General features: G+C 39.5%; 1 protein-coding gene across 1 annotated transcript in view; it reads left to right on the forward strand.

The window, feature by feature from the left end:
- The first annotated feature begins 1,123 nt into the window (after positions 1-1,123).
- Positions 1,124-25,973, forward strand: part of uvrag (UV radiation resistance associated gene) — a 111,387-nt gene continuing 86,537 nt past the window's right edge. Inside the window, exons 1-7 of the mRNA XM_011483812.4 lie at positions 1,124-1,494; positions 5,473-5,590; positions 5,955-5,989; positions 8,547-8,708; positions 12,204-12,278; positions 12,393-12,478; positions 23,355-23,460. Coding sequence (XP_011482114.1) covers positions 1,387-1,494; positions 5,473-5,590; positions 5,955-5,989; positions 8,547-8,708; positions 12,204-12,278; positions 12,393-12,478; positions 23,355-23,460 — 690 coding nt within the window. The 5' untranslated portion in view covers positions 1,124-1,386. The remainder of the gene's footprint in view (positions 1,495-5,472; positions 5,591-5,954; positions 5,990-8,546; positions 8,709-12,203; positions 12,279-12,392; positions 12,479-23,354; positions 23,461-25,973) is intronic.

Consider the following 25,973-nt stretch of genomic DNA (forward strand, 5'->3'; position numbering starts at 1 on the left):
GGACCCCCTGATGAAAGGAAACAACAAGGACCCGATTACGTCGCCCGGATTGGGGTCACCGGGGCCCCACTCTGGAGCGAGGCCCGGGGTTGGGGCTCGCAGGCGGGACCGGGGCTCTTCCCACAGTCCCCGTTCGGGCACAGCCCGAAGGAGCTACGTGGGACCACTCTCCCATGGGCCTACCACACGTAGGAGACCTCAAAAGAGGCCGGTGCAATGTGGTTTGGGTGGAAGTCAAGGGCGGGTGCCTCGGCGGCCCAAACCCTGGCCATGGAACTTGGCTTTTGGGACCACTGCACCATGTCCATTGAAATCTGCACCAATGACAACTCTCTCACTTTTATGGATGCTCATCATCATTTCATGAAGGTCCAACCAGAATTTCTCTTTCTCCTCCAGCTCATATCATATCTATGGGGACCCTTGAAAACCAGTAGATATAAAATCCTAGGCTTGAAGGCTGCAGGATCATACTCCCAACGCTATGTTTTTCCCGGCGTGACTAGTGCGCCCTCTGCTGGTTGCTGAGTGTTTTTCAGAAAGGGGTTTCTTTTGGAACAATTGCAAACCTTGTTGTCTAAAAAACACGTTTTATACTGCAGAAAATACGCCATTTGAGAAAATACGCAACAATTATACATGAAAAATCATTTTCTTGATTATCACCTGTCAGTTTATTGTTATAAGGCTGCAGCCAAAATCCACTTCAGATGCTGAAATGATAAAATTGGCAACTTCTTCCATTAATTTGCCTTTGCGTTTTTTGTTTTCATGGTACGAGTATAATCTTTAACACTTCACAAACTGGCGATAAATACAAATTAGGAAAAAACGAAATTGTGTGGATTACTGTATTTGCATTGAGTTTAAAGACAGTTTTTATTTATTTATTATAAAATGCTCATTTGAAGGAATAGTTTGAAAAAAAAGAAAATTTAAAAAGTGAAATTTCCCTTTGGTGTCAGCGCTTTAGCATAGGCTTCCACTGACAGCACAGTCAGCTTCGTGTCACGCTGCTTTCTGCTACTTCCTCATACTTTGCAGATTTGACACATTTGACAGAGACCCGCCCCTTATTTCACGACGAACAGATGAGTCAGCCAATAGGAACAGGAATAGCCACCAATAAAGCCCCGCCTTTATCTGACAGACGTTGTTGTGAGCCAATCACAAAGCTGCGTGACCATTGACGGATTTCCGAATCAACCGTAGCAGAAAAGCCAATACTTTGTTTACGTACCGCCGGATCGCCGCTGACAGCCGCAGCAGAGCACAAGAGCCTGCGCGCCTCGTCTGGTTGGTTGTGGCTTCGGAAACTTTGAGCTAAGTCTGGACTATGGGGGTGTTCTGCTGAATGAAGCAGAGCCGCTGAATGCCGACGGGAGGATGAACTCCATAACCGGTCGGGTCCTCTCTATTGCCCCCGCTTCTTCTGTCACCAACTCTGGAGCCTCATCCTCTCGAGCCTTGCACGTTGAACTCACATCCCAGCAGGTTAGCGCCAATCTCTTGACTTTTCTTGACTGTTTGAAAGGAACATAAAGGCGCAGACTTTACCCCGCCATTGTGTTTCACGTTAGTTTGCAGGTAGACCTGCTGGCTGCTGATGGGAGGCCTGGCAGCGCGCTAACTATTGAGCTAATTGGAGCTAGCTTGTTGATGATAGCAGAGAGTAAATAAACGCACCCGTTTTTACACACCGTATTTCGAATACAGTTACTGGCTACTATTTTCAAAAGTATATATTTTTTAATTATTGCTTTTGCTTAGTAAATTGAAATGTTTTTAGTCAGACTTGGTGTGAAAATGAAAACAGAAGTTTGCGGTACGTGGAAAAGAAAAGTGACAGCTCAGCTAAAGGTATCACAGTGGCGTTGCTGCACTTTCTCTGCACAGTTTGACTTAGAAAATATCTTCGTCTGAATTTTATAAACTGAATTTCAAGATTCCTTTGATGGTGGTCTTGTAAAAAAAAGCTCATGTTGTTCCCTTGACTTCTCTCTTCATTCAGTCTTTCATTCATTCTCAGAGCAAACACGACCCAAGTTGACATCTGGCAGTGATTTCAAAAGTCAGCAGAATGATGGATGAATAAAGTTTTTCAAAGACACCATATTAAAACAAAAAAATGATATTAGTTTGATATTAGATATGATATTAGATAGTGACATGAGGTTTCCTCCTTGGCACATATTTTCAGTCCAGCTCGTTTGTAGATGCATATAATTTTCAGATGCATACAATTCATTTAAGACACAGTTAAAGAAATGGCTCATTGACAATCAGAACTGCCAACACTAAGTAAACCTCCTGTCACCCGTGAGAAAGATGACAAAAGTCAAGTAATTAATGTTTAGATTCGTGTTCATTCATTAAAACACTTTTTCAATGTTCCTTGTTTTAAAAAAAAGTTTTATCTATCTATCTATCTATCTATCTATCTATCTATCTATCTATCTATCTATCTATCTATCTATCTATCTATCTATCTATCTATCTATCTATCTATCTATCTATCTATCTATCTATCTATCTATCTATCTATCTATAGCGTGATTCTTTTATACAATGTTGCATGCAAAGATGTCATTCTTCAATGATTTCTTGACAAAGTAGGTCATTCTGACTGAATTCCCAAAGTAACTTTATTGTACATGTTTGGTGGTATCTTTCTATAACAGGTCACCATGTTTGCTGATGCATTTTTGTGGTCAACATTCCTTCAGCTTTGCTTTTGTTCATTTTGCACAGTTTCTAATCTGCACAACAGCCATTCAGAGGAAACTAGCACATCCGATTGCTTTGTCACACCAGTTGTATGGCAGTATATTCATGTTGCTTTAGAAAGTCCGATCCATCACGTTTGTTCTATCAAATCCTCTTTTAAAGCTTGTGGTCTTCATAAATCCAATAAGAAGTCTGCAGTGACTTCAAGGTTAGGGTTGAAAATTTACCGTGGAACAATTGGCTTTCTGTGACTCTTAATCTTAAAGGGAATCACATGACTTGGATTTTTTTTCTTTATGGCTGGCCTTTTTCTTGAGAAACTGGGCTGGTTGGTGAAGAAAAGTTGTGCCATTTTAAAGAATAAAATATCTGATCACGAAGCCTCTAAAGACCACCTATGTACTGCACAGTCCCGTTGGTATGAACATTATGTGTTTATACTCTTTTATTTATCCAGCCATGTCTTCATAAACCTTTGCTTATAAAGGATCAAAAAGAAGGACAGTTATTTATCTAATGGAAAAAAATTCTCCATTAGTTTGCTACAATTAATTCTACAACACTAGTTGTTTTTTCTTAATCGTCACTAAGGTACATGTTACACAATGAAAATTGACCTCAGTACATGTTTTAGTCAATTAAGCTTAAGAAAGTACTGTTGAATAATAAAGAGTACAGTATACTAGTAGAATATCTGTAATCTGGAGATCTTTTACTATAGAATAAAATATAATGGAATAGAAATTTATTTAAACTGATTTGCTATCAAATACAGCAGATTATGAATAACAAAACAATAGAGCATTAACAATTAAGTAAAAAGTAAGCAAAAGTAACCAGCTTCTTTGTAATGGTTTGTTCCGCACACCCCTATCTATATTCATTTTTTGATTGATAGCTATTTTTTTGACCAGTTGCTTGAAAAGAAGTTGGAAGAAGTGAATTTATATAATCCCACCCCTTTTTGTTTTACTAAACTTTTTTTTTCTTTAAATATTTACTAGGGCTGCAGGATAGGAGGGAAAACTCACGATATGCGATATTAATGATCAATATTGCGAAGACGATATAATTTGCGGGAAATTAACCAATAGCAAAACAACCAAAAAAATAATTTCCATTTTACTGCAACAGTTTAAAAATCATACTCCAAATGACCTTCCTCTATATAGGAAGCAAAAAAAGACATAAAAGGGCTCCATCCAATTGGTTAACAACTTGAAGGCGTCCTTCCGATTGATTAAATGCATAAATTGATTTATTTTGTTTGTTTAATACTTCAAAATTCCATAAGGTCACCATTTATTGCAATTTTTGCCGTCTTTTTTGACATGCATATTGCACAGCTTGATATTGCGATAACGATAAATTTGCTATGTATTGTGCAGGCCTAATATTGATCATAATCCAGTTCTTAAACTCTGTTTCATTTTATTCATAGATCACCAGTGCAAATGCAGGTCATTTAGCAAACCAAGAACTGTTATTGATATCAAATAACAAAATGAAAGTGTTTAAGTAAGGGTTAATGGCCTTCAAGTGTGCTCTATCGGAAATAACGCACGCCGTGGAAGTGTCGGATGGTTCAGGCTTCAACGGCGTGCGTTAATTCTGATAATGCACACTTTGAAGGCCATTAACCTGCTTATACCATGGTCACTTACAAAAGAAATAAATATTCAATCAGTTTGTAGTACTTTATTCTTGTTATTTTTACGGTTTGGGTCGCTTTTTTTCACAATAAGCGGCCTATTTGTTACGTGGAGCGGCGCGTTGTCATGTTACCGCGACAACGCACCGCTCTGACCACCGATCTCGACTGCAGCGGCAAAGGAAAGCGATATATATATGCTGGTCGTCACGATGGCTTAAATAAAACATCAGTTCAGAAAGTTCACCTCTTACTGCTTGTTTTTGTCCAGATGATAAATCTTAAGTTTGTTTTAAAGAAGCCAGCGCAGTGACACAGAACATTTTAGCTATGTGACTGGAACTTCTTCTTTAGGCGTGCATTATCACCGTTGATTATCACTTTTTAATGCACACCCAGCAGCCAATCAGAATCGAGAATTCACCTGGACCATGGTATAATGATTGATTTTTTCCTTCTGGGTTAATGGTTTATTTTTATAAACACGGAGTTCATCTTGAAGTGTTGTTCCAAGTTTTCCACTTGTTTCTAAGATATTGATTGTGTTGACTCATTCATTATGGGCTGAAAGTCTCCTTATTTCCTGCGTTAGATCTCAGACTCGTCCATTCATCTCCAGTAGCTGTTTCTGACTGATCCTAATGACTGTCATGTCAACTCATCGAGTGCTTTTTCAATGTCTTCAAATGTAATAGTCGCTGGGCTTTTCTTCTGGGCCACGCTTTTACAATAATTTTGCAATAAAATAAGTTTTAAGACCCTGCTGCTGAGCACAAACATGTAACTATTGGCATTGACCTGGAACTGGAAATCTCTGAAATAGATTTATTTGTGTTTGACCACTGAAGAAAGATTGGTTTGAGTCCTTTGTCTACATTTCAACCAGTTTTCTTCTTCACCCTGCAGGAATCTGTATTTTTATAAACTTGTTAATTGTCTGATGCTGAGTTGCGTTGAAACCAGAGGTTCAGTCTGTGTGTTTTATTTGTACTGAGATAGAACATTACATACACTAAATTAACTTTGCTTCCTTTGGTTTTTAGCCTGTTGTTAAATGATTGTCCTCCTCTGTCTGTCATTCTCCTTCCAAACAGAGACGGCTGCGTCATCTACGGAGTATTGCTGCCAGGAACATAGTCAACAAGAATGGCTCTCCTCTGCTGGACACGTATTTCACCCTCCACCTCTGTGTAGGGGGTCGCATCTCTAGAGGTTAGTGTTCTAACTAAGCTCACACACGTTGACTAGCTAATTTGTCTGTGGAGAATGGCTGAGATCATTCCAGAACAAGAGCCTATAGAATGCACAGTTCATGAGATGTATTCACCAAGGCCATAAATGAGTCAGTAACTAATTCATCATAAACTGCAGAGCTTCTTTGTCTTTTTAGCTAAATCAATCTTTTTTTGTGCTTTACTGTAATGCAATGCTATAACAAGAACAGTCACCACTCTGACCTCATCTCAGTGGCATTTGAGGATTTTCTGTGCAGTAGAACTTAACCAAACTACATGCAGGTGTTTTCATGAAAGATTACTTATGTTAATCAAATTACTTTCCTGTTTTTATTTTGCAGATTTTTACAAAAGTGAAGTCATTCGAGACTCCCTGGTGAGCAAACACTAAAACTCTGCTTCCTGTGAAAACCAAAGTTGTCCTTAACTGTTGCCCAATAAGAAAAGTGCGTGTTTTGTGTTGTTTTGTTGTGAAGAATCACAAAGTGTTTGTAGGAATATTAGGATGGATTACTGTTGCCTGTTACCACTGGGTGTAAATGACTGGACTGAGTGACCCCTCCCCCCTGGCGTTCCAAACAGGAAGTACCTGCGGACTCCAAAAAGCCTAAATCCCATAGACTTTAATCGAGAAATAAAAAACTATTACTCAGTCATTCTGTTGGTCAGAATAACCATTCTTGCTCTGATACCTTTTTTTTAACGTGTTCTTGTTAATCCTCTTTATTTATATATACATTTTTTGCAAGTTATTAAAGTTATAAACTGGCCAATCAGATGCCTCAATAAAGTTTGTGGTCTCAAATCCAATGTTCAAAATGTTTGATTGACCGTTTTCATGTGGCTTGCTTTTAAACGCATGTGGACTTCCAACAAGCTCACTCCTGATTGGTGAGAGGGGTTGCCATAGAAAAGTTGACCCGGACCGAATCACTGCTTACTGACGTCGTCTGGTTCCCACATGACGTCGTCCGTATCAAGAAGAAATTTGGCTCCTAAATTGACTTCATTTTCTTGGAACCAGAAGTAAACCCTTGTCTATGGTGACGTCATACTCGCTAGGTCCAGTTCTCATTTACAGTCAGTGCTTGTTGGCATCATCTAACATCTGCAGAAATTTCCCTGTAGCTTTAGAACCAGATTTCTAAACTCAAGTCCATGTAAATGTAGTATTTGTGCTAACCTGACACCATCTTTGGGTCTGTAAGCATTTCGTGTAAATTACCTGATCTAATTCCATGGCAAATACAGCTGCAGATGAAGCGTAGGGACAGTCGGAATGGCATGCTATTATCTCTGGGCCTGCTGCCCGGTCATGAGCTCCTCTAAGTTTTCTGCACGCACACTTCTCACTTCCTTCAGCAGACAAACTTTATCATGACTCGTCTCCTAACCCAGCTTCCCTTTGCCACATTTCACGTTTATGCTGACGTGTATTTCTTGGTGCTCTCTGTCTTTGTGTTTTCCTTTTAACCTGCTGACACAAAAAGGTTGTCCCATTACACAACTGCTGCGTAGCTCCATTTAAACCGACACGTTCTCACCTCAGTTTGTTCTATATGGAAGCATAGGTAGGGACCCCTCCTTCCGTGTTACATAATGAGGCTTTGGGTGAGCCCAACTCATCATTTTTTAGATGCTGAAGCTAGGAAATCCTGAAATGCTGGTGACTGATTTCCATTTTCAGCCCTAAAAAGAATTGTACTTTAATTTCTGATTTATATACTAACAGAAACAAAAATGTCGACTATTTTCTGAGGAGTTGGGGTGAGAATGTGTTGTTTAAACGGTTGTCATGCTTGTGCACTAAGAGTTCAGGGACGATGGAGGCGAACTTTACGGTTAATCTACACTAGAGCAGTGGTCCCCAGTCCCCTGGGCACGAACCGACACCAGTTGGTGGGACAGTTGGTACCGGGCTGCAGAGAAACGAAACATTAGAGCTACTTTTTTTCCCCTTTGATTTAAAATGTGATTCTGAAGGAAGGTTTATTTTGGAAAACTACTGGATTCTCTCCGTCCCATCAGACTCATTCTTGACGCATGTTAAGTCGCTTGGCCACATGGCTGCACCAAGCACTAAAAGTAAACCTCCAAGCTAGCAAAGTGAACCATAACAAACATGTTTGGAAGGTTTCTTTTTGCAGAAAAGAATCGATGAGGAAAAGGAAGAAGAGCCTTAGACTAAAAACCGGGAGTCTTTCTTCCAAATATGGATTTATTGTGACACTTCGAGATGCTGCTAATATAGTTGCTCAAACAGTGAATGCCAATTTATGCTTATAATCAGACAAATTTCGAAAACACCAGTTTTTTTCTCCTTTATTCATATTTTTCTGTCGCTCCTTAAAAGACCCATGAGGCTGAAGTTAATGTTTGATTTCTTTTCTTTTCTTTTCCACCTTCCATTTAGACAGTTATGGGAATATTGGGAATATTTACATCACCTTTCAACGGTTCCTACACAAAATTTAATGTACAAATGAAGATGAAACCGGCTGCAGATATTTTACAGATGATGAAGGTAAATTTAGCCTCAAAAGTTTTAGGGTAACTGGAAGCTAAAAAAATTTGGACGACACTTTAGCGTCCAACCGGTCGGTCCGTGGCTTAAGAAAAGTTTGGGGACCATTGCTCTAGAGTGCCCTTTTCCCTCAGTGCAGGGAATCACATTGTGCTACTGACTCCCTAAAACATCCACTTGTTTGCTTTCAGACTGTTATCTCTGTATGTGTCACATTTTTATTCTTTTATCTTCTGTTTCCAACATCCGTAGCTCCAGCACTATTCCACGTGATCCTGTATTCTGTCATTTTTAGATCAATGCCAAATCCGAGGATTCCAGATCTAAAGACATGTTACTTTGTACTGATAAGCAGTAAAGAGTAATGAACCCTTGATTGATTTTCAATCCTCCTGTGTGTGCCTGGCAGAACCCAACCTGGCGGAGCCTGGACTTTGGCATGCTCCCAGACTTACTGGACACATCAGTGTCTTGCTTCATGGTCAGGATCTGGGGGGGCCAGAAGGAACAGTACCACCTCCTTATTGAATGGAAGGTCAATCTAGATGGACTCCGATACACAGGACAGCAGGTCAGCATCCACTCACAAGAATGTGCTGATGATAACACGGTGGGGTTTTCCTATGTTTCCACTGCATCGAACGGCAACTTTGTATTTTTGAAAAGGTCCTGAAGTATTTCCCAAATGACCAGTTTTCTAAAGTAAAAAAATAAATAATAGTATGGACTCCAGACATCATTTTTGGAAAAATATGTTTTTATCTAAAATAAAATAAAAATGTTATTTTCACATCAGAAAAAGGAAATGTTAAGATAAACCATGTTATGTCCTACTTACAAATAAATCTCATGTCTTACATTTAAGACACACAATGTAAGAATAACCTCAGGAGAGCATGGTAATGTGGTATATTTATATCTTGTCCCAGGACAGCAGAATGAAATCTGAAATCTCCTTTGGATTCATTTACTACAGCCTTCTTAAATCCAGCTTTCATCAGCCCTTTGATCACAACCAGAATAAGCCTCACTCTCCAATCTGGGTTGGTTTCTTTCTTCTCTAAAGACTGCTCTCATTAGATTACGGCTCACCCTCTACTAGTGATTTCCAGTCATGTATTTTCAGACTTGATCGAAATCAGAAGCTTCACGACAAGATCACAACATTTTATTGCTGTAAATTTCAGCAGAACACGACACTAGTTTGAGGCGCACAAAAACAGTTTGTTAAAGTTGGAAAGATATTCACAGATTCAGACTTTTGTGGACTCAAACAATGGTTTAATAAATGTTTAAACTGACAGCAAATGTCTCTATTGATTCGTCTTAATGTAAACAACAACCATCTAAGACATTTCAGAAGAAAAAAATATGAGGTTTTAGTTTCTTTTTGATGAGAATTGCTCTCTTCATGCTGCTGACAGTTGGCAGTGAGATGGATGTGAAAGGGACCGTCTACAAAGTGCAAACTCTGGGATAAAAAGTGATGAAATAAAATCCATGATCTCTCAACAACAACCCAAACTAATAATTGGTTCCTTTGTCATGAATTAAGACTTACTTTCAACGATATTGAAAGAAATTCTTAATTAACTTTTAGATTTTTTCTAGCATAAATCATACACAATGGGGCACAAAAGTATTTAGTCAGCCATCAATTGTGCAAGTTCTCCCACTGAAAAAGATGAAAGAAGCCTGTAATTGTCATCATAGGTCCAGAAAATCCAGAAAAATCACATTTTCTGATTTTTTTCTTCTAAGAATTATAAGTAAATTATGGAGTTTATTTGGTTAATGGCAAAAGTTTAACTCAATACTTTGTCGTGTACTCTTTGTTGGCAATGACAGCAGTCAAATGCTTTCTGTAAGTCTTCACAAACCTGCTGGAATTTTGGCCCATTCCTCCATGCAGATCTCTTCTAGAGCAGAATTGTTTCTGCTCCAAACACGATGAGTAGAGTTCTTATCAAAAAGTTTCATTTTGTTTTCATCTGACCATAGGACAGTCTCCCAATCCTCTTCTGGATCATCCAAATGCTCTCTAGCTAACTTTAGATGGGCCTGCACATGTACTGGCTTTAGCAGGGGACACGTCTGACACTGCAGGGTTTGAGTCCCCTTTAACGTAGTGTGTTACTGATGGTAGCCTTTGTTACTTTGGTCCCAGATCTCTGCAGGTCATCCACTAGGTCCCCCTGTGTGGTTTTGGGATTTTTGCTCACCTTTCTTGTGATCATTTTGACCCCACAGGTGAGATCTTGTGGGGAGCCCCAGATGGAGGGAGATTATCAGTGGTCTTGTACGTCTTCCATTTCCTAATAATTGCTCCTACAGTTGATTTCTTCACACAAAGCTGCTTAACTATTGCAGATTCAGTCTTCCCAGCCTGGTGCAGGTCTACAATTTGGTTTTTGGTGTCCTTAGACAGCTCTTTGGTTTGGAGTGGAGTTTGGAGTGTGACTGTTTGAGGTTGTGGACGGTTGTCTTTTCTAGACATCTTTTGTTACCATGGTTCTGGAGAGGGTCACAGTTCCACATCTTCAGCCTCTAAAACATTCTAGTCTGAGTGTTGAGAGTTTTTGCCTATTTTAACTAAGTTTACACTGTTTTGAACTTATATGCTCTTATCTTTTTTGTCGTTGTTAAACTTTAAACCGTTTAGTGTTTCTGTAGCACTTTTTCGATTTCTTTAATGAAAGGTTCACATCAAAGATGATCATTTCATTATGCCTGTGAAGATTTGAGATCCTAAGCAGAGAGAAAAAAAGCGTTTCTCAGCCTGAAGCAAAATATGTTTTCCTGCTGCTGAGCTCCATCTTTGGGGAGTCCTGCGGTTAAAACAATAGTTTAACTCCAGCTAGGTAAATATTAAATTCTGCTGCTGAGCTTTAGCGCCAAGACAGCTGCTGGTTGCTGCCAAATCATTCCTTCTGAATTGTCTCGAAGTATTTATTGTGGCCAGCCCAGCGACAAGCGGTGAGTCCCTTTGAAACTCCTCATTTTGGACCTTGTTTATGAAATTGAAACTGCTCAGCCGATGTCAGCCGCAGACTGCTCAGTCTCCAGGTTTTAACGGTTCCCACACAGGTTTGATGAGCTTTGTGCTCGTCCTGCTGACTGAGGGAGCTGTGAGACGTTAAGAAAAGAAAATGTAGCCGTAAACAAAAACGGAATGAAGCACAAGTGTGTCTGCTTAACAGAAAAAGCTTCACTTGGGACACAAATATTTTGTCATATTGTACTCACCGGATTGACGAAAGAAAAACAAAATCATAAATCCTGAGTTTTTATTGGGAAAAAAAACTTTGAAAGAGTCTAAACTTCTCATTGGCTGAGCACTTTAGCCCAATTGTAGTTGTAGTATGTAGTATTTAGATTGTGTTGGTTGGACATGGATGCATTCATGCTGTGTGACCTTTTAAATTTAGTTTAAAGTTACTTTTTTTTTTCTTAAAGCAAATGTGTTTTTTAATTATTCCGATTTATTTATTTCATATTGGTGTTTTATTGATTTTGTAGCTTTTAAGTTTGTGCTGTTGTGTGGAAGCAAGACATTACAATATATTTTTTTAATATAAGCGAGAAGCAAACATTATTTTTATTAATAATTCAAAAACAGGGTTGGCATCAAAGACTTTCTTCTATATGAATTTTTGAAGCTATACAGCACTTTACAACGCCTTCAGGGTGCCAAAGTAACACGAAAAAAAGAAACAAGGGCATTAAAAACTGAAGAACAAACATTTAAAAACAGCATAAAATTTAAAGAGGCAGTAAAATACACAAAAGACCGTTTGAATCAAATAGATAAATAAATAATAAAGCCAACAAAGCTTGATTTTAGAAGATGCTGATTTGGAAATGTAATTGTTCTGTTTATAAATCAGGTCAGTTTTTGTGTTTCTACATTAAAGGAGGGAAACGTCAAACTCCTGAGGAGACGGCCTTCTTTACAGTGAAACTGCTTTCATAAATCACACGTAGCTTGCTTTCATGTGCTTCCAGATGCCTGCGCTTCATTGTTCTTTGTCCTTCCATCGACTGTTAATCCTCATTTTGTCCACAGATTCGTTCCAGAAATCCGAATGAGATCATATTTGGGTTGAATGATGGCTACTACGCCGCTGACTTTGACCGCAAGGTGTGTGCTTTTGTCTGCTCATCAAAACATTTGTATCTCAAAGTAATTCAGTTCTTATGGACTGATTTCAGGACACTGGTTGGACTGTCTTGACCTCATGACCTGTCATTTCAGGATCAGTCAGAGCAGAAGAACTACAGCCTTCTTCAGGTAGACCAGAGTTCAGTCAGGAACTCCTACAGCGTTTTCTCTTTGCTCAGGTAAGACCCATCAAAGTCAGCAGTATCAAACCTTCCTACCGTAAGACCCTTTTTCAGTTTGGAGCATTGGGTTGTTTGGTTTGATGACGACATTTTCTGATATTTTTCTTTATCCATAATTTAGTCAAACACTCTCTGTAGGGCAACCCTGAAGTGCAAATCACGCTACGCAAAAACGTATCATAGATCACAACGAAACAAATGATGAATAAAGCATCGCATTTTGGAAATCAAAACAAAACTCTGGAAACTAAAATGTCAAAAAGAAACAAAAGTCATTTCTAGAAATGAGAATCAAAGGTTAAAAAAGGAAACGAAATAAGAACCCGGAAAAGGTTGGTATTATGGGACTCTGCTGATTGGATGATGACGTTTGTGTTTAAAAGTAAAGTGATGTTTAGCCTGAGCTGGAGTGAAGAGGTGATTGATCAATCACTGAAATTTTGCAGTGGCTGTGGTCAGACGTTTAAAAAATGTTTTTGTCAGAAGATAATACTGTACCGAATAACTTCCTGTTGTAAAAGGTGAACAAACGTCATCATCCAATCAGTGACGTCCATGATACCCACCTTTTTTGGCATTTCATTTGGATTTTTTGGAAAACTACTCTTGTTTCCTGAAAAGTTACCTTTACTGTTTTGTTTAAATGGATTGTGTTTTGTTAGATTGTTTATGTTTGGGGTATTGGAATTTTGTCTTAAATTTTAAAATGTAATGTTTTTTTTTATTTTTTTTTATTTATTTTTTCTTCTGTCATTGTGATATTTAGAATTTGTATTTGCATTGGGTGATTTATTGATGTGATTTGCACTTCATGGCCTCCGTACTGTAAGTCTTAATGTAGAATTGTTTTTATCCAGCAGGTGACAGCATATGAAAGCAAACTAAAGAGCTGATTTTTGAAAAACTCTCAGTCTAATGAGCACACAAAGCCTGCACTCTGCAGACTTTCTTAGATGCAGTGGAGTACGTCAAGTACATTTTAGCCAGCACAAATTAAGGCCACGTCAAACAGAGTTACTGAAGATATTAAGATGTTGTACCATGTGGCACCACAAGGTGGTGATGGAGATCTAAGGATGGATGTGTTGCTCTGAGGGGAAACCCCAGCTGAGAACACAAAGGAACCCTGGCATCCGCATGCAAAAACAGTGCACTCTAAATTTACATTCAAATGTGGTAAAGTGTAAGTTCTACTTTTGGAAGGAGCAGGGCTTCCCCCAGGGAAACCCGTGTTTAGCTTAAGTCCCATGTTAAAACTGCATAATTATTTCAAGTTGGACTTCAAAACATGCATTTGTGGAAGGTTGACTTTATAGATGTTTTCCAAATAAATCCTATCATTAGTAGCTATGCTTCCCCTGACATTTCCCTGTTTGAGGGTCAGGCATGCGTCACAGGATTTAGCAGTTTGGAGAAAAAAAGGACCTGAGTGGTCCACTCGTCTATTATGTGGTCCAGGGTTGAGTGTAGCCAGCTAGTGCTACTTTAGCAGCTTCCAGAGGAAAGGAGTTGAATTAGAGGTGTAGGTTTTATGGTGTCTGCTCTGGCTTTTCGTATTATTGCAGCTTCCTGCACGGCTTTGCTCTCTTGCCATGTGAGACTCTGTGGAGTTAGAGGCTTTTTCCTTCTCTGCCTGCAGCCTTTCAGTGGTGCACCTATTTTTACTAGGCCCCCTTCCCTTTTGGGGCCCTTACTTATGATGATGCAATATAAAATGATTAATTGGATATTGTAAACTCCTGCAGATTAGCCTTCTGCAGCCACAAAAACGACAGAGTTTCCTTTCTGCCCCTCCGATCTCGGCCCTGCAGCACACGGGTACACCACATACTTTACTTGGTTTGCACATTAAAGTTTGCATTAAAGGATGATAAGGAGCAGCAGCATTATTTATGAAAGGCCTTTTCTTGACCACATAATGCTTCATTTTTCTGAAGCAGTAATGTGTGTCTGTGAACACGCACCCTCAAGCTCCTCCACCCGTCTCTCCCACTCCTCCTCGTCTAGATTCTGAGGGCTTTAATAAAAAAGGGTGACAACTGGCTCACTGAGAACACAGCGCCTTTGATTGATGATAGCAATTTATCAGCTCTCTCCCTTTTCACTGCTGATCCATATGATGACTTCTGTCGGTGAGCGTAACCTGAGGACGAGGGCTCCTTCACAACAAATCTCAAAGGAAGACGGGCTGCACCAAACACCAGCAAATTCTTGTCTGTTTTACAGAGGCTGAGCTGGTGATCAAACCCTTTGCTACACAGACAGAAAGCTGTTAAGCTACGTTCACACCGGGCTCTGCAACGCGCGTGCAAGCGAGCACTTCCAATGGGAAGTCTATGTAAACGAGCGAATATGTGCATTTGGGGCTCCCACATTCCAATCTCATGTATTCATGTGTTTTTAGGTTCATTTCAGGCTCTACGTACAAAACGCTTGGCCGGTGAACGGGTGTTGAAAGTCAAACCAGTTGAACTTTGACCAGTCAGGGACTCGGATTTGGTAGTTGACGAATGGGTAGTGTCTTTTGTTTTAATTCATGGAAGTGTCAACTGTTGATCATTTGTTCGTTGAGGAAAATTGAATATTTGCGATTTGTGCCCGGCGGAATTCTATGACACCAAGTCTTTCATATATTGGAATAGAGCTGTGAAAGAAAAGGTCTGGACTAGGGCTGCACGATATAAGGAAAACTCGCGATATGCGATATTGGTGATTAATATTGCGATAACGATATAATTCGCGGTGTATATAAACAAATAGCAAAACAACCAAAAACATAATTTCCGTGTTCACTGCAACAGTTTAAAAATTATACTCCAAATGACCCTCGTCGACGTAGGAGGCAAACATCAAACATAAAAGGGCTCATCTGATTGATCAACAACGTTAACGGGTCCTTCCGATTGGTTAAATGCATAAAGGGATTTATTTCATTTGTTCACTATTTCAGGCTGCCATGAGTTTGTTTTAGCACATTTAAGGTAACCATTTATTGCGATTTTCGCCATCTTTTGCGGTATGCATATTGCACAGCTTGATGTCGCGATAACGATAAATTTGCGGTATATTGTGCAGGCCTAGTCTGGAGCGAGATTCACCAGATTTACACCGCTTCCACAATTCACTCAAAGCTTCTTCCAACTGTGAGTACATGTTGTAGTATCGGGTAGTGACAGTCTAGTTTGGACACCACCGTGCTAAAAATGTGTTCAACACGTTCTTGAACACACATCTCATTCCCGGTGTCTACATAACTTTAGGGGACACAATGGAAAAGACGGTTTACCCGCTCTATTTCAATCACTTTTTAGATCAAAGGTGGAGATCAGGAATGACCTTTAGGGCCGATGGAGTTCATTGAGTTAGTAAAAATTGGAGAAATAATAGGATCATGTTGCTTTGGAAAGTCAGGTTTCCACCAGGATTTTCTTTCTTTTAACAGCCTTATAGAACATGCTTTGTTTTATGCATGTAGGCTATATTCAGAGCTGATGCATGACTGCTGCAATGAACTCATCCAGTAGGAAGATCTTTGTGTACTTTGGCTGTGATGCCTGGTTGCATGCTATGATCTGACATAACATTACATCTCATGTGAGGTTGCTTTTTATTTACATGGGGAGAAGGACATTAGTACGACAGTGGTGATGAAAACCTTGTTGGGAAGTATCATGACATTTCTCCTAATAAATGCGTGGATTAAATATATTGTGGGAAATAAATTTATTATAATAATAGAGAATATGGACATTTATCCATCCATCTTCTTAACCGGCTTTATCCCATTCAGGGGTCACAGTGTAGCTGAAGCCTCCGACTGTTGGGTTTAGGCGGGGTATCCCTGAACAGGTTTGTCACAGGGCCAAAAACACTCACATTCACTCCAAGGGGTACTTAAAGAGACACCAATTAACCTATGGGTATATGGATCATGATTTTGGGCTTATGGGAGAAACCGGGATGCCCGGAGAAAACCCACACATGCACAAAGATGACATGCAAATTCAACAAAAGAAAGGACCCAGCTGGGATTTGAAGCAGGACCATCCCATTGTTAGGTGTGAGCTCCAACCACTACACCACCATGCAACTCCAAAATATGAACAAGAGAAAAAACTGTTTTTATTGTGTTGTGTTTGCATGAAAATGGGTGATTTTCTTTTTTTTTTTTTTTTAAAAGCTGGTAAAGAAACTTTAAGATTAAATTAGTTATTGCAGCAGAATGGTGTCAAAAAATGTTTCTCTGAGTGAAGAGTTTAACCTAAAAGCTAACAAGAAAACACAATTTCACTAAAACATTCATAGGGCATAATTGATTAAGATGTTTAAATGCAAATTGAGTAAATCAGAATACATTGTATTACAGCTGAAATAATCTCACCTGTCAGTCCTGTTGAAATGTTTCACTGAATGGTGTTGCAGCCTTGTGTTGATACAAGAGCTTGATGGAGTGTAATGCACTGAGTGAATGAATGGTTATTAAAGTGATTTATAATTTAAACAGTTTTAGTCTTGAGGCCAGTCCTCAGAGTTATCAGTTCTTGGAAAACCTAAATTGGCTGAAAAGTCTGGAATTCCGTAGAGAAACTCTTTAGAATTACAGGGCTGTATTTAAACTTTGTTCACACTGAGCGGGATTCACACGTCCAGGGCGTCCAGTTCAGTGTTAAGTCAAGGTGCAGACGTGATCAGAGGTCCTGTGATGCAATTTCAGGGTCAGCGGCAACGGCAGTGCATTTCGAGCGATGCGACAATGTAGTGCGCCGCATTTGGAAGTACCACTGAAAGCGCCTGTTATTGAGATGCAGCTCCTGCAGTAGATGGTGAACCTCACCATACTGGGAGAATCTCTTGAATGATCTCATGAACCCAGACATGGAGACGGGATTAGTGATGCTTTTGTAGAGCTCTTCAGATTAAATAGACCTGATCTCTTAACATCCTCCTTGCATGCATTGTTAAAGAAATAAACAGTCAATGCTTCCATATGGGGATGAGGCTAAAAACTTTGGCCAGTAGCTCCTCCCACATGTCGGAAGCATCAGGTTTAGGAACCCATTTTTGGACAAGCGGCCAGCAGTGAATTTGCCACATGTCAAAACAGAGGTGGAGGATGCGAATTTGGCGTGCAAATCATGTTCAGTGTGAATGCCACCTAAGACTTTCCCAGTAAACTGGAGGTTTTTTAGAAACTGTGGGGTAAAGGTTATCTTTGGTAAAAATGTCCTGAGAAAGTCATCAGAAAGCATGGATGTTTTAGCCTAAATGACAGATGGAGATGGTTCGTTCTTACAACACTGAGAGTTGAGACTGATGCTCCTAATTGGAGTGTCACTGCAGTGACTGACGAATAAAACAGTGGCTCCAGTGACACATGGAAAACATCGTTACAAAATCCCAATTTTCACGGTCGAGGACTGCGTCTTAAACTCTTGGAACCAGAAACGTTCTTTCCTTCTGTTGTGATCAGAACCATATGTCTCCTGTGTTTCCTGCTTATGCCTTTGCTCCCTGAAAGGCATGCAAGCATGTACAGCAGTGTACGGATGGCAAAGCTTTATGGGAGGTCTCATGCCTCAAGAGATTGTGGAAGAACTCTCTCAGGAAGCCCCTGAGGTCTGCTTCCCTGCTGCCCTTGGTGCTGTTTGCCTCAGTTGGATCTTTGGAGGACCTCTTTGGTCTGAAACACCTCCTGCAGACAAGTAGTAATCCAGTGGGTTAAAATGATGGTTCCCTGTTGGGGTGTGAAAAAGTAAAAGTGCTTTAAGCACCAGTAGGTAGAAAAGTGTTTCTCGAGTGCAAACCTGCAGAGTCTTCTTAAACATGCAGTACATTTGATGTCACTGGAGTTGTCGTCTGCTTTTTTAGTCTTAAGTCTTTTTTTTTCTTTCTCAGACGCATACTTTCCGTTCTTTTCCGTTATCAGTGGTGAAAGGATCTCTTTCTGTCAAAATCTTCCTTCTCTGTGAAGGTCTGTTGGCTTGTTGATAACAAATATACTTCTACAAATAGAAGGTAGTGGCTTTGTGGTTCACTTGTTTTCTGACTTTTTAGGGAAGAAAACAACGTTCACAGCTTTTCCTCTTGCTGAATTAACAAGGTGAAATAGATTGTTTTTTTTTTATGAAGATGAGGGCAGGGAGTGGACACTTATTAGTCATTACACTCATCCAAACTTTTGATTATAAATAATTATCACAATGCACCGTTTCTTTCTGACTCTTTCAAGAGAAATTGGTTCAACAGTCATGCCTATTTTTTTAAATGCATTTTTCATTCATAAATGACTTAAAGCAATGTAGTAGTTCAGCCCCCAAAACACCAGAATTGGAAGTGTACCTGCAGGTTCTCTAATCTCATCTTTCATTCCACGAGGAAGCAGACAACGGTGAGATAATGTGATGGCAATTGGATAAATGTGTTGACATTCTTTAGCAGTGAAAGGCAGACAGAACGTTCAGGTGTTGTTTGCTGGGTTTATCTGCTGCTGTTTCCCAGCAGAGGTGTTGGGGGTGGGTGGGGGGTGGGGAGTGCGAATTTGTCGGTTGGCCTCCCTGTTCACAAAACTGGATGCTGAGAGTGAAGGCAGTGTTAAACGAGTTCTGTCATATAAAAACGCAGACACCGAAAATATATTGTAAGTCATTGAAGTAAAAAACGGACCAGTCCTGCACAATAAATCAAAAATTTATCATTATCGAGATATCAAGCTGTGCAATATGCATAAATCGCAATAAATGGTTGCGTTAAATATGCTAAAACAATCTTATGGCAGCTTAAAGTAACGAATCAAATAAATCCCTTTATGCCTTTGACCAAGGCATAGATGGACTCCTTTACGTTGTTGACATATCCGATGGAGCCCTTTTTATGTTAGATGTTCGCTAGGCCTGCACAATATACCGCAAATTTATCGTTATCGCAATATCCAGCTCTGCAATATGCATATCGCAAAAGACGGCGAATATCGCAATAAATCGCAAACCCAAAATGTGTTAAAACAATCTTCTAGCAGCTTGAAGCATTTAACGAATCAAATAAATCCCTTTATGCTTTGACCAATCAGATGGACGCCTTCCCATTGTTGACCAATCAGATGGAGGCCTATTATGTTAACCCTGGTCCTGAAGAGCCTCAACCCTGCCTGTTTTCCAGCTCTCCTTAACCAGCTTGCTGTTGATTGGCTGACTGAAGTGATTTCACATCCTGATTGACTGAACACACCTGATTTTGGTTATCATTATCGAGCAGTCTGGAGAGAATTGGAAAACAGACAGGGTTGAGGCTCTTGAGGACCAGGGTTAGCCACCCTGACGTTTGTCCCCCATGTCGATGAGGGTCATTTGGAGTATAATTTTGAAACTGTTGCAATGAAATGGGAATGATGTTTTTGTTTATTTTTCTATTTGTTTATTTACCGCAAATTTATCGTTATCGCAATATTGATCACTAATATCGCATATCGCAAGTTTTCCTCATATCGTGCAGCCCTAATGTTCGCCTACTATGTTGACGGGGGTCATTTGGAGTGTAATTTAAGTTATGTTGACTCTTATTCGAATTAAACTGTTGCAGTGAAATGGAGATTATGTTTTTGGTTGTTTTGCTATTTGTTCATGTACCGCAATGAACAAACAAGCGCAAACAGCCTCTAGTTCTTCGTAGATTTTATTTTTACAATTGGGGTTTTGTTAGATGATCCATTAATAAATCAGGTGTTAATAATTGTTTAAATCTCTTTTTTTGTTTTTGAATCTACACATTAGATCCAATTGGTTGGAGAAAAAGGAGAGGGTAAAGGGAGGAAGAGAATAATTAGCACAGAAAAAAGGGAAAAAAACGTAGTTGATATGAAGAATAAAAACATCAAAATGGTAAATAATAGTTGATCACTGAGTTGCATTTTTGTGTACAGCTGTATACCACACTCCAAAATCCATGCAAACTCACCATTGGCAGCACAAACCTGCACAAAATTATTCTGCATTTGCACATTTTTTTTACGGAGGATCAAATTTTGTTTGCAGATGCAAATCCTCCTTTAGTGATTGGATGTCATTTTACTGCTTTGTAAAAACACTCTTGAATGAAAGAAATCACCACAGATTATGAATGAAGCAAATGTTTGAATGATGTTCATAAGAACTTGGGCTGCAGTGTATAGGCATAGGCTTCTGGAAATCTACCATGGACTTGTAGTATTTCTCTGTTGTCTGCAGAGAAAAAGTTTGGTCATTTGAGAAAAAATTGTCAAAAGTTTTCTAGTTATTGTAGGATTGTACCACTATGATGTATTCTGGAAAGTTCCAAAACTGTAGTTAACAAATGCTGACAATGGAGCAACACCTCACCCATGTAGTATGAAAAGAATCTTCGTTTTACTGCTTAATTTTTAATTATTGGTTTAAAATGTTGTTTCATTTATTATTTTGTTTTTATTTTTGCATGTTTATACATAAATTAATATCTGTTTGTTCGTTAGGTGTGTAACTTAACTTTTGATTTCTGCCCCCAGTCTCGAAATGACAGACCCGAAAGAGGTAAAGCTTTTGTAATGAAGGAAAATAGATCAACAACAGTGAGATGCGGCTCCATTGTTTACATTTCTTAATCGCATGCTAATACACGCTTCCTGTACTTTGAGTTGCTTAGTAGCTCCTTCTCAGGCTAACTAAAGTGTACATGTATATTTACCTAATGAAGTGATTTTCACATGAGAAAAACTTACAGCACAGAAAAACCCGCTGCACTTTCTTACCTTTTTCTTGGCCGTTCGTAAACGTTTCAATCCACGGTACATCCCGCCCCGTTGCCTCGCCACATTTGACCTGCAAATTTCAGCCAATTAGATTGACTAGAAAGGTTACTGCCCCCAAGTGACAAACACGCCCCCTGAACACTGTTCACAAACCCAGCGACTGCGCAGGATCGTCGCTCAGTTAGGATTGCAATCGTGCAGTTGTGAAATAAATGGTCACTCTGTTAGCATTGCGCTTGTGCCGTTGTAATTTCATTTTCTGAATAATTCAATTCAATTAATGGCAGCCATGAAACGCCATACTTATGTCTTCTTGTGGTTAATTCATTATTGGAAAATGTTATGTTTACATATATATTTATAAGATTTTTGTATTTTTTGGGTAGTTTCTACATACATGACTTTATGCATTCATGTTTGTCAGGCAATGTTTGATCAGCTTTCTTATTTTATTATAGATCTTAAATGGAAATGGCTTCACAGTGGGGTAGTGGTTAGCACTCTCGTCTCACAGTGACAAGGTCCTGGTTCAAATCCAGGCTGGGTTCTTTCTGTGTGGTAGTTTGCATTTTCTTCTTGTGCCTGTGTGGGTTTTGTCCAGGAACTCCAGTTTCCTCCAAGAGTCCAAAAACATGCTTCATAGCTTCATTGGAGATTTTAAATGGTCCCTAGGAGGGAATGTGAGAGTGTGTGGTTACGTGGTCCTACAACAAACCGTGACTTGTCCAGTTTGTAGCCCTCCTTCACCCAGCAACCCTGTGATCCTAAAAGGGATTCAGTGGGTTTGGAAGAAGGATGGATCTTTGATAAAAAGTATTTATAGTGTTTGATTATAAAATCCTATATTTCTGTTTTTGAATAAAAACAACAACAACAACCCTTCGCAAAGACAATTTTTTCACAACAGGATTTTAGCTTTTATATTTGTGACCTATACTACCAAGTATGTCTCACATTTCCAAATAATGAAATTGAAGTGTTCTGACCGCTTCCATGTCCACAAGTGTATTGAATAATTCACCCAGGCATGCAGACTGCTTCTACAAACATTTTTGAATTAAAGGGTTGCTCTCAGGAGCTTGATACATTCCAGTGTGGTACTGTGATAGAAAGTTTCCTGAGCAACAAGTCCAGTTGGGAAATGTCCATGCTACTACGTATTCCATAGTCACCTGTCATTGGTATTAAAATATAATACAAAAGTTCATAGAGGCAAAAACAAATGGGAACCACAGCAACTCAGCCATGAAGTGTCAAGCCACGCAAGCTGACAGAATGAGTCATTCTTCACAAACCTTTGAACTTCATGTGGCCTTAAGATTCCTCAAACAACTGTGCATAGAGAGCTTTTTCAAAATGGGCCTTTCTACAGCAGAGCAGCTGAACCCAAGCTTTTAATCACCAAGTGCAATGCTACAATAGTGTGAAGAACTTTACAGCAGTGGACATGAATCACTCACAGACTTTGCTGGGATAACTGTGTTTGTCTGACTGCATTCTGCCATGGATGACGTTCGTGAAAGGGCATCATGGTGAGGGTTGTTTTTAGGAGCTGGACTTGACCCCATAGTTTTGGTCAAAGTAATATTTTGTGCTCAAGGAGATTTTGTTCTATTCTTTGCTCCCATGTTTTGTTTTTTTGGATCACTTTGGCCTTTTCCAACATTAGTCTGCACCTTTGTAGAAAGCAAGGTCCATGAATTGTACGAGTTTGACGTAGAAGAATTTCACTTACCTGTGACTTCAACCCAACAAAATACAGTGAACATTGTGATAGCCAAGTCCTCTCATTCAATATCAATGTCTGACCTCACAATTTGCTTCTGGAAAACCTTTTGGTTGAAACATTTCCATCAACAAGCTCAGATTTTGTAGAAGAGTTGAAGCTGCTAAAGCTCTATGGATAATGACATGATGTCATTTAAGTTCATATGCATGTAAAACAAATGAATAAAGCCTTTTGGGAATATATTGTGGTCATAGAACATTTGTACTCACAGACTGAATAGCTGTTATCGTCAGAAATAAATCTGTAGTTATTCCTCTAATCAACTGAACCATTCCAGAATATGCTATTTGTAAGGTAACACTTCTGGTTACTTTGTCTTCATGCAGGCTTCACACAGCACAGAAAGCCATCAAGCAGACTCAAGTGACTGTGCAAAAGATTGGGAAGGAAATAGAAGAACGACTGAGGACGACGGCAACCTGCACGGATCGGGTGAGCCTTTGTCTGCAATGCGGCCAATCAAAATCTTCTCTTGGCTTTTGCTGCTCTTAAACTATGTTATAGGCAGCTTTTAGGTTCTATTCCACTGAGCTTATATCATTTTAGAGAAAATACAAGAGGAACTTTAGTTCAAACAACATTTTTAAAAGGTGCATAGAAAATATTTTGGCCAAAGAACAGATCCTTATTACAATTACAGTTACAATATAACCACAAAAAAGGTGTATAAAGAAGTGAATAGATGATTGCTGGTCTTTTGCTAAACATAGAAGTATGTCTGTGCTTTGAAGTAGGAGGATTTTTGGGAGCTCTAACACATTAAACCTGCAGTAGTTTTGATGAATAATAGCCACTCTCTTTGATACTCCACTAATAGGTATCATTAGTTTATTTTCTAAAATTTGGGAGATTTTGGGGGCTTTTATTGCTGAAGCCTAAAATGTAGTCATAAAGCATTGCTCCACATCACTGTAACCAGCAGGAGCTATTCAATGTTTTCATAGCTTGACTGAGCAGTGGAGTCGGAGCAATATCTGTCTGTCAGAGTGATAATGTGTTAACCAAAAGCCCCTGTTTGTGTTTCCACCGCCTTTCATATCCTCAGCTAAGTCTTACAGCAAAAGCAGGATGGCATTTTTAGCATTTTTGGAATTGGCAGCCACACAGCTGTAAAAACCCAGTTTTGATCCTAGGTTAGACTTTGCTTACACTGAATATTTGCTTCAATAACATCTCTTATCTTTTACTGCAATAAAAGTCCTGATGCATTTTTTTTTGTCCTTTAGGTGCATTTTCTTTCAAATGTATTTCCTGTTTTGTCATAGATTTACATAAGTTTATTGTTGCCGTTTTTTTGATGACACTCAAGTTCTCCCCTCTTTAAAGGTGACCATGTCCTGTTGTAAAATCTTTAAAGGCCTTTGGTGCCTCCATGGTGCTCCTGCCCTGGCAGCTGTTGCACCTGTTGCTTTCCCTTTCAGTTCTCTATAAACATTTTACATGCTTTGTGGTTTGTTTGTTTTTTTTACTTCACTTTTTCCCTACAGATCTCCACCCTACCTATCAGAGCTCTTCCACAAGCTCCAGACTTCCCGAAAAAACCACCGAGGCACCATTCTTTTAGTTACAAAGAATCCCTTTTAAAGCTCCGTCTCTGATATTTCAGTGAAACATTCCTTGAAACCCTGTTTGAGGGCTCAAATCAGCTAATAAATCACTTAATCCTTGCCTGCTGCTTTACTGCAGTTCTGAGTGGAGCATTGTGTGACTCTTCTAAGGGTTTCCGCCTTTCGAGTGCTCCGTACTATCCTAATGTTCACCTCATAGTGTGTGTGGATCAAAGGAGGGCAGAGTGGAGGCCAAAAACTCAAGCACATGGCCTTTTCACCCTTGCACCCACTCTCTGTCATTAATCTGTTGGGTTATAACACGCTCCCCCCATGCCTGCTGCATATTTATTCAGCTGACCCATTGCTGTTTGATGTTCCGGAGGAGTCGGGCAGATCTCGCTGGTGGCTCGCAGTCTTTCTTCGACACGCACATTCCTGTGACCCACTTGTCATCTTATGCAGCTCGGTGAAAGCGTAGAAGGTTGAGAAGGCAGCAGTGGTTAACATGCAAGTATCACGGTGCTACACTTCACAGGGATGGAGGCAATATCAGTCAACTGATTCTCATCTCTTCTTTCTGCAAAAACCCTCAGAAATCTTCCAGATGAGTCCTGCCTGTGTTTCTTTCGATCCAGGGTAGTCTGTGTGTTTGTTTGTCAAATGCCAGAGTCCCTGCTATCAGGCTGCTCACAGGTTGAATAACCAGATCCAGGTCTGCACTATCCATCTCAATCTCCAATGTAAATCAACATTTTTGTCCTCCCAAACAATTTTTTGTCAGTAGTCTCTTGATTTTTGTCTCATATATCTTTTATCTGATGTGCTCATTCCAGCCCAAGATTTGTTTTTATTGTTCTGTTGTCTTTCACACATATTGCCATTTATGTGCTGCTTTCCATGTCCATCTGTTCATAAAGCCATTGGTCTGTTTCTAATTACACAGTTGGCTCACTCCAGAACCTTCCTCATGGCCAGATATTGACATAGAGCCTGACAGAGGCTTATCCAAAGGGGAAACAAGATGTTGGCTCATGTTTCTGATTCCTTGCCGGTCAGGGACAATGTGTTGAGAGTTTACTGAAGCTTTTGGTGCAGAAGTAGACACATTTATTTGTTCTAAACAATTGTCAGGGGAATTGAATGATTTTTCTCATGATGAGCCCTGACCGGCGACCGGCCCAGCAAGGTCCCACATTTCCAATTTTAAACCAATTTTTTCCCTCCTGTTTCCTGAATGTCCTCCAAGTATTTATTAATTCACTTTTTGAAGTTTAAATCAAGTTCTTCATCATGGATAATGAGGTGATTTAAAGTTTGTGTTTAAAAAAAGAAAAAACGTCCAGCAAAAACATAGCTTTTCAGATTCCCCAGTATCATTTGTTTTAAAAACAGAAT

Source organism: Oryzias latipes, chromosome 14, assembly GCF_053564925.1.
Source record: "Oryzias latipes strain Hd-rR chromosome 14, Olatipes_Hd-rR_3.1".
NCBI classification, from domain to species: domain Eukaryota; kingdom Metazoa; phylum Chordata; class Actinopteri; order Beloniformes; family Adrianichthyidae; genus Oryzias; species Oryzias latipes.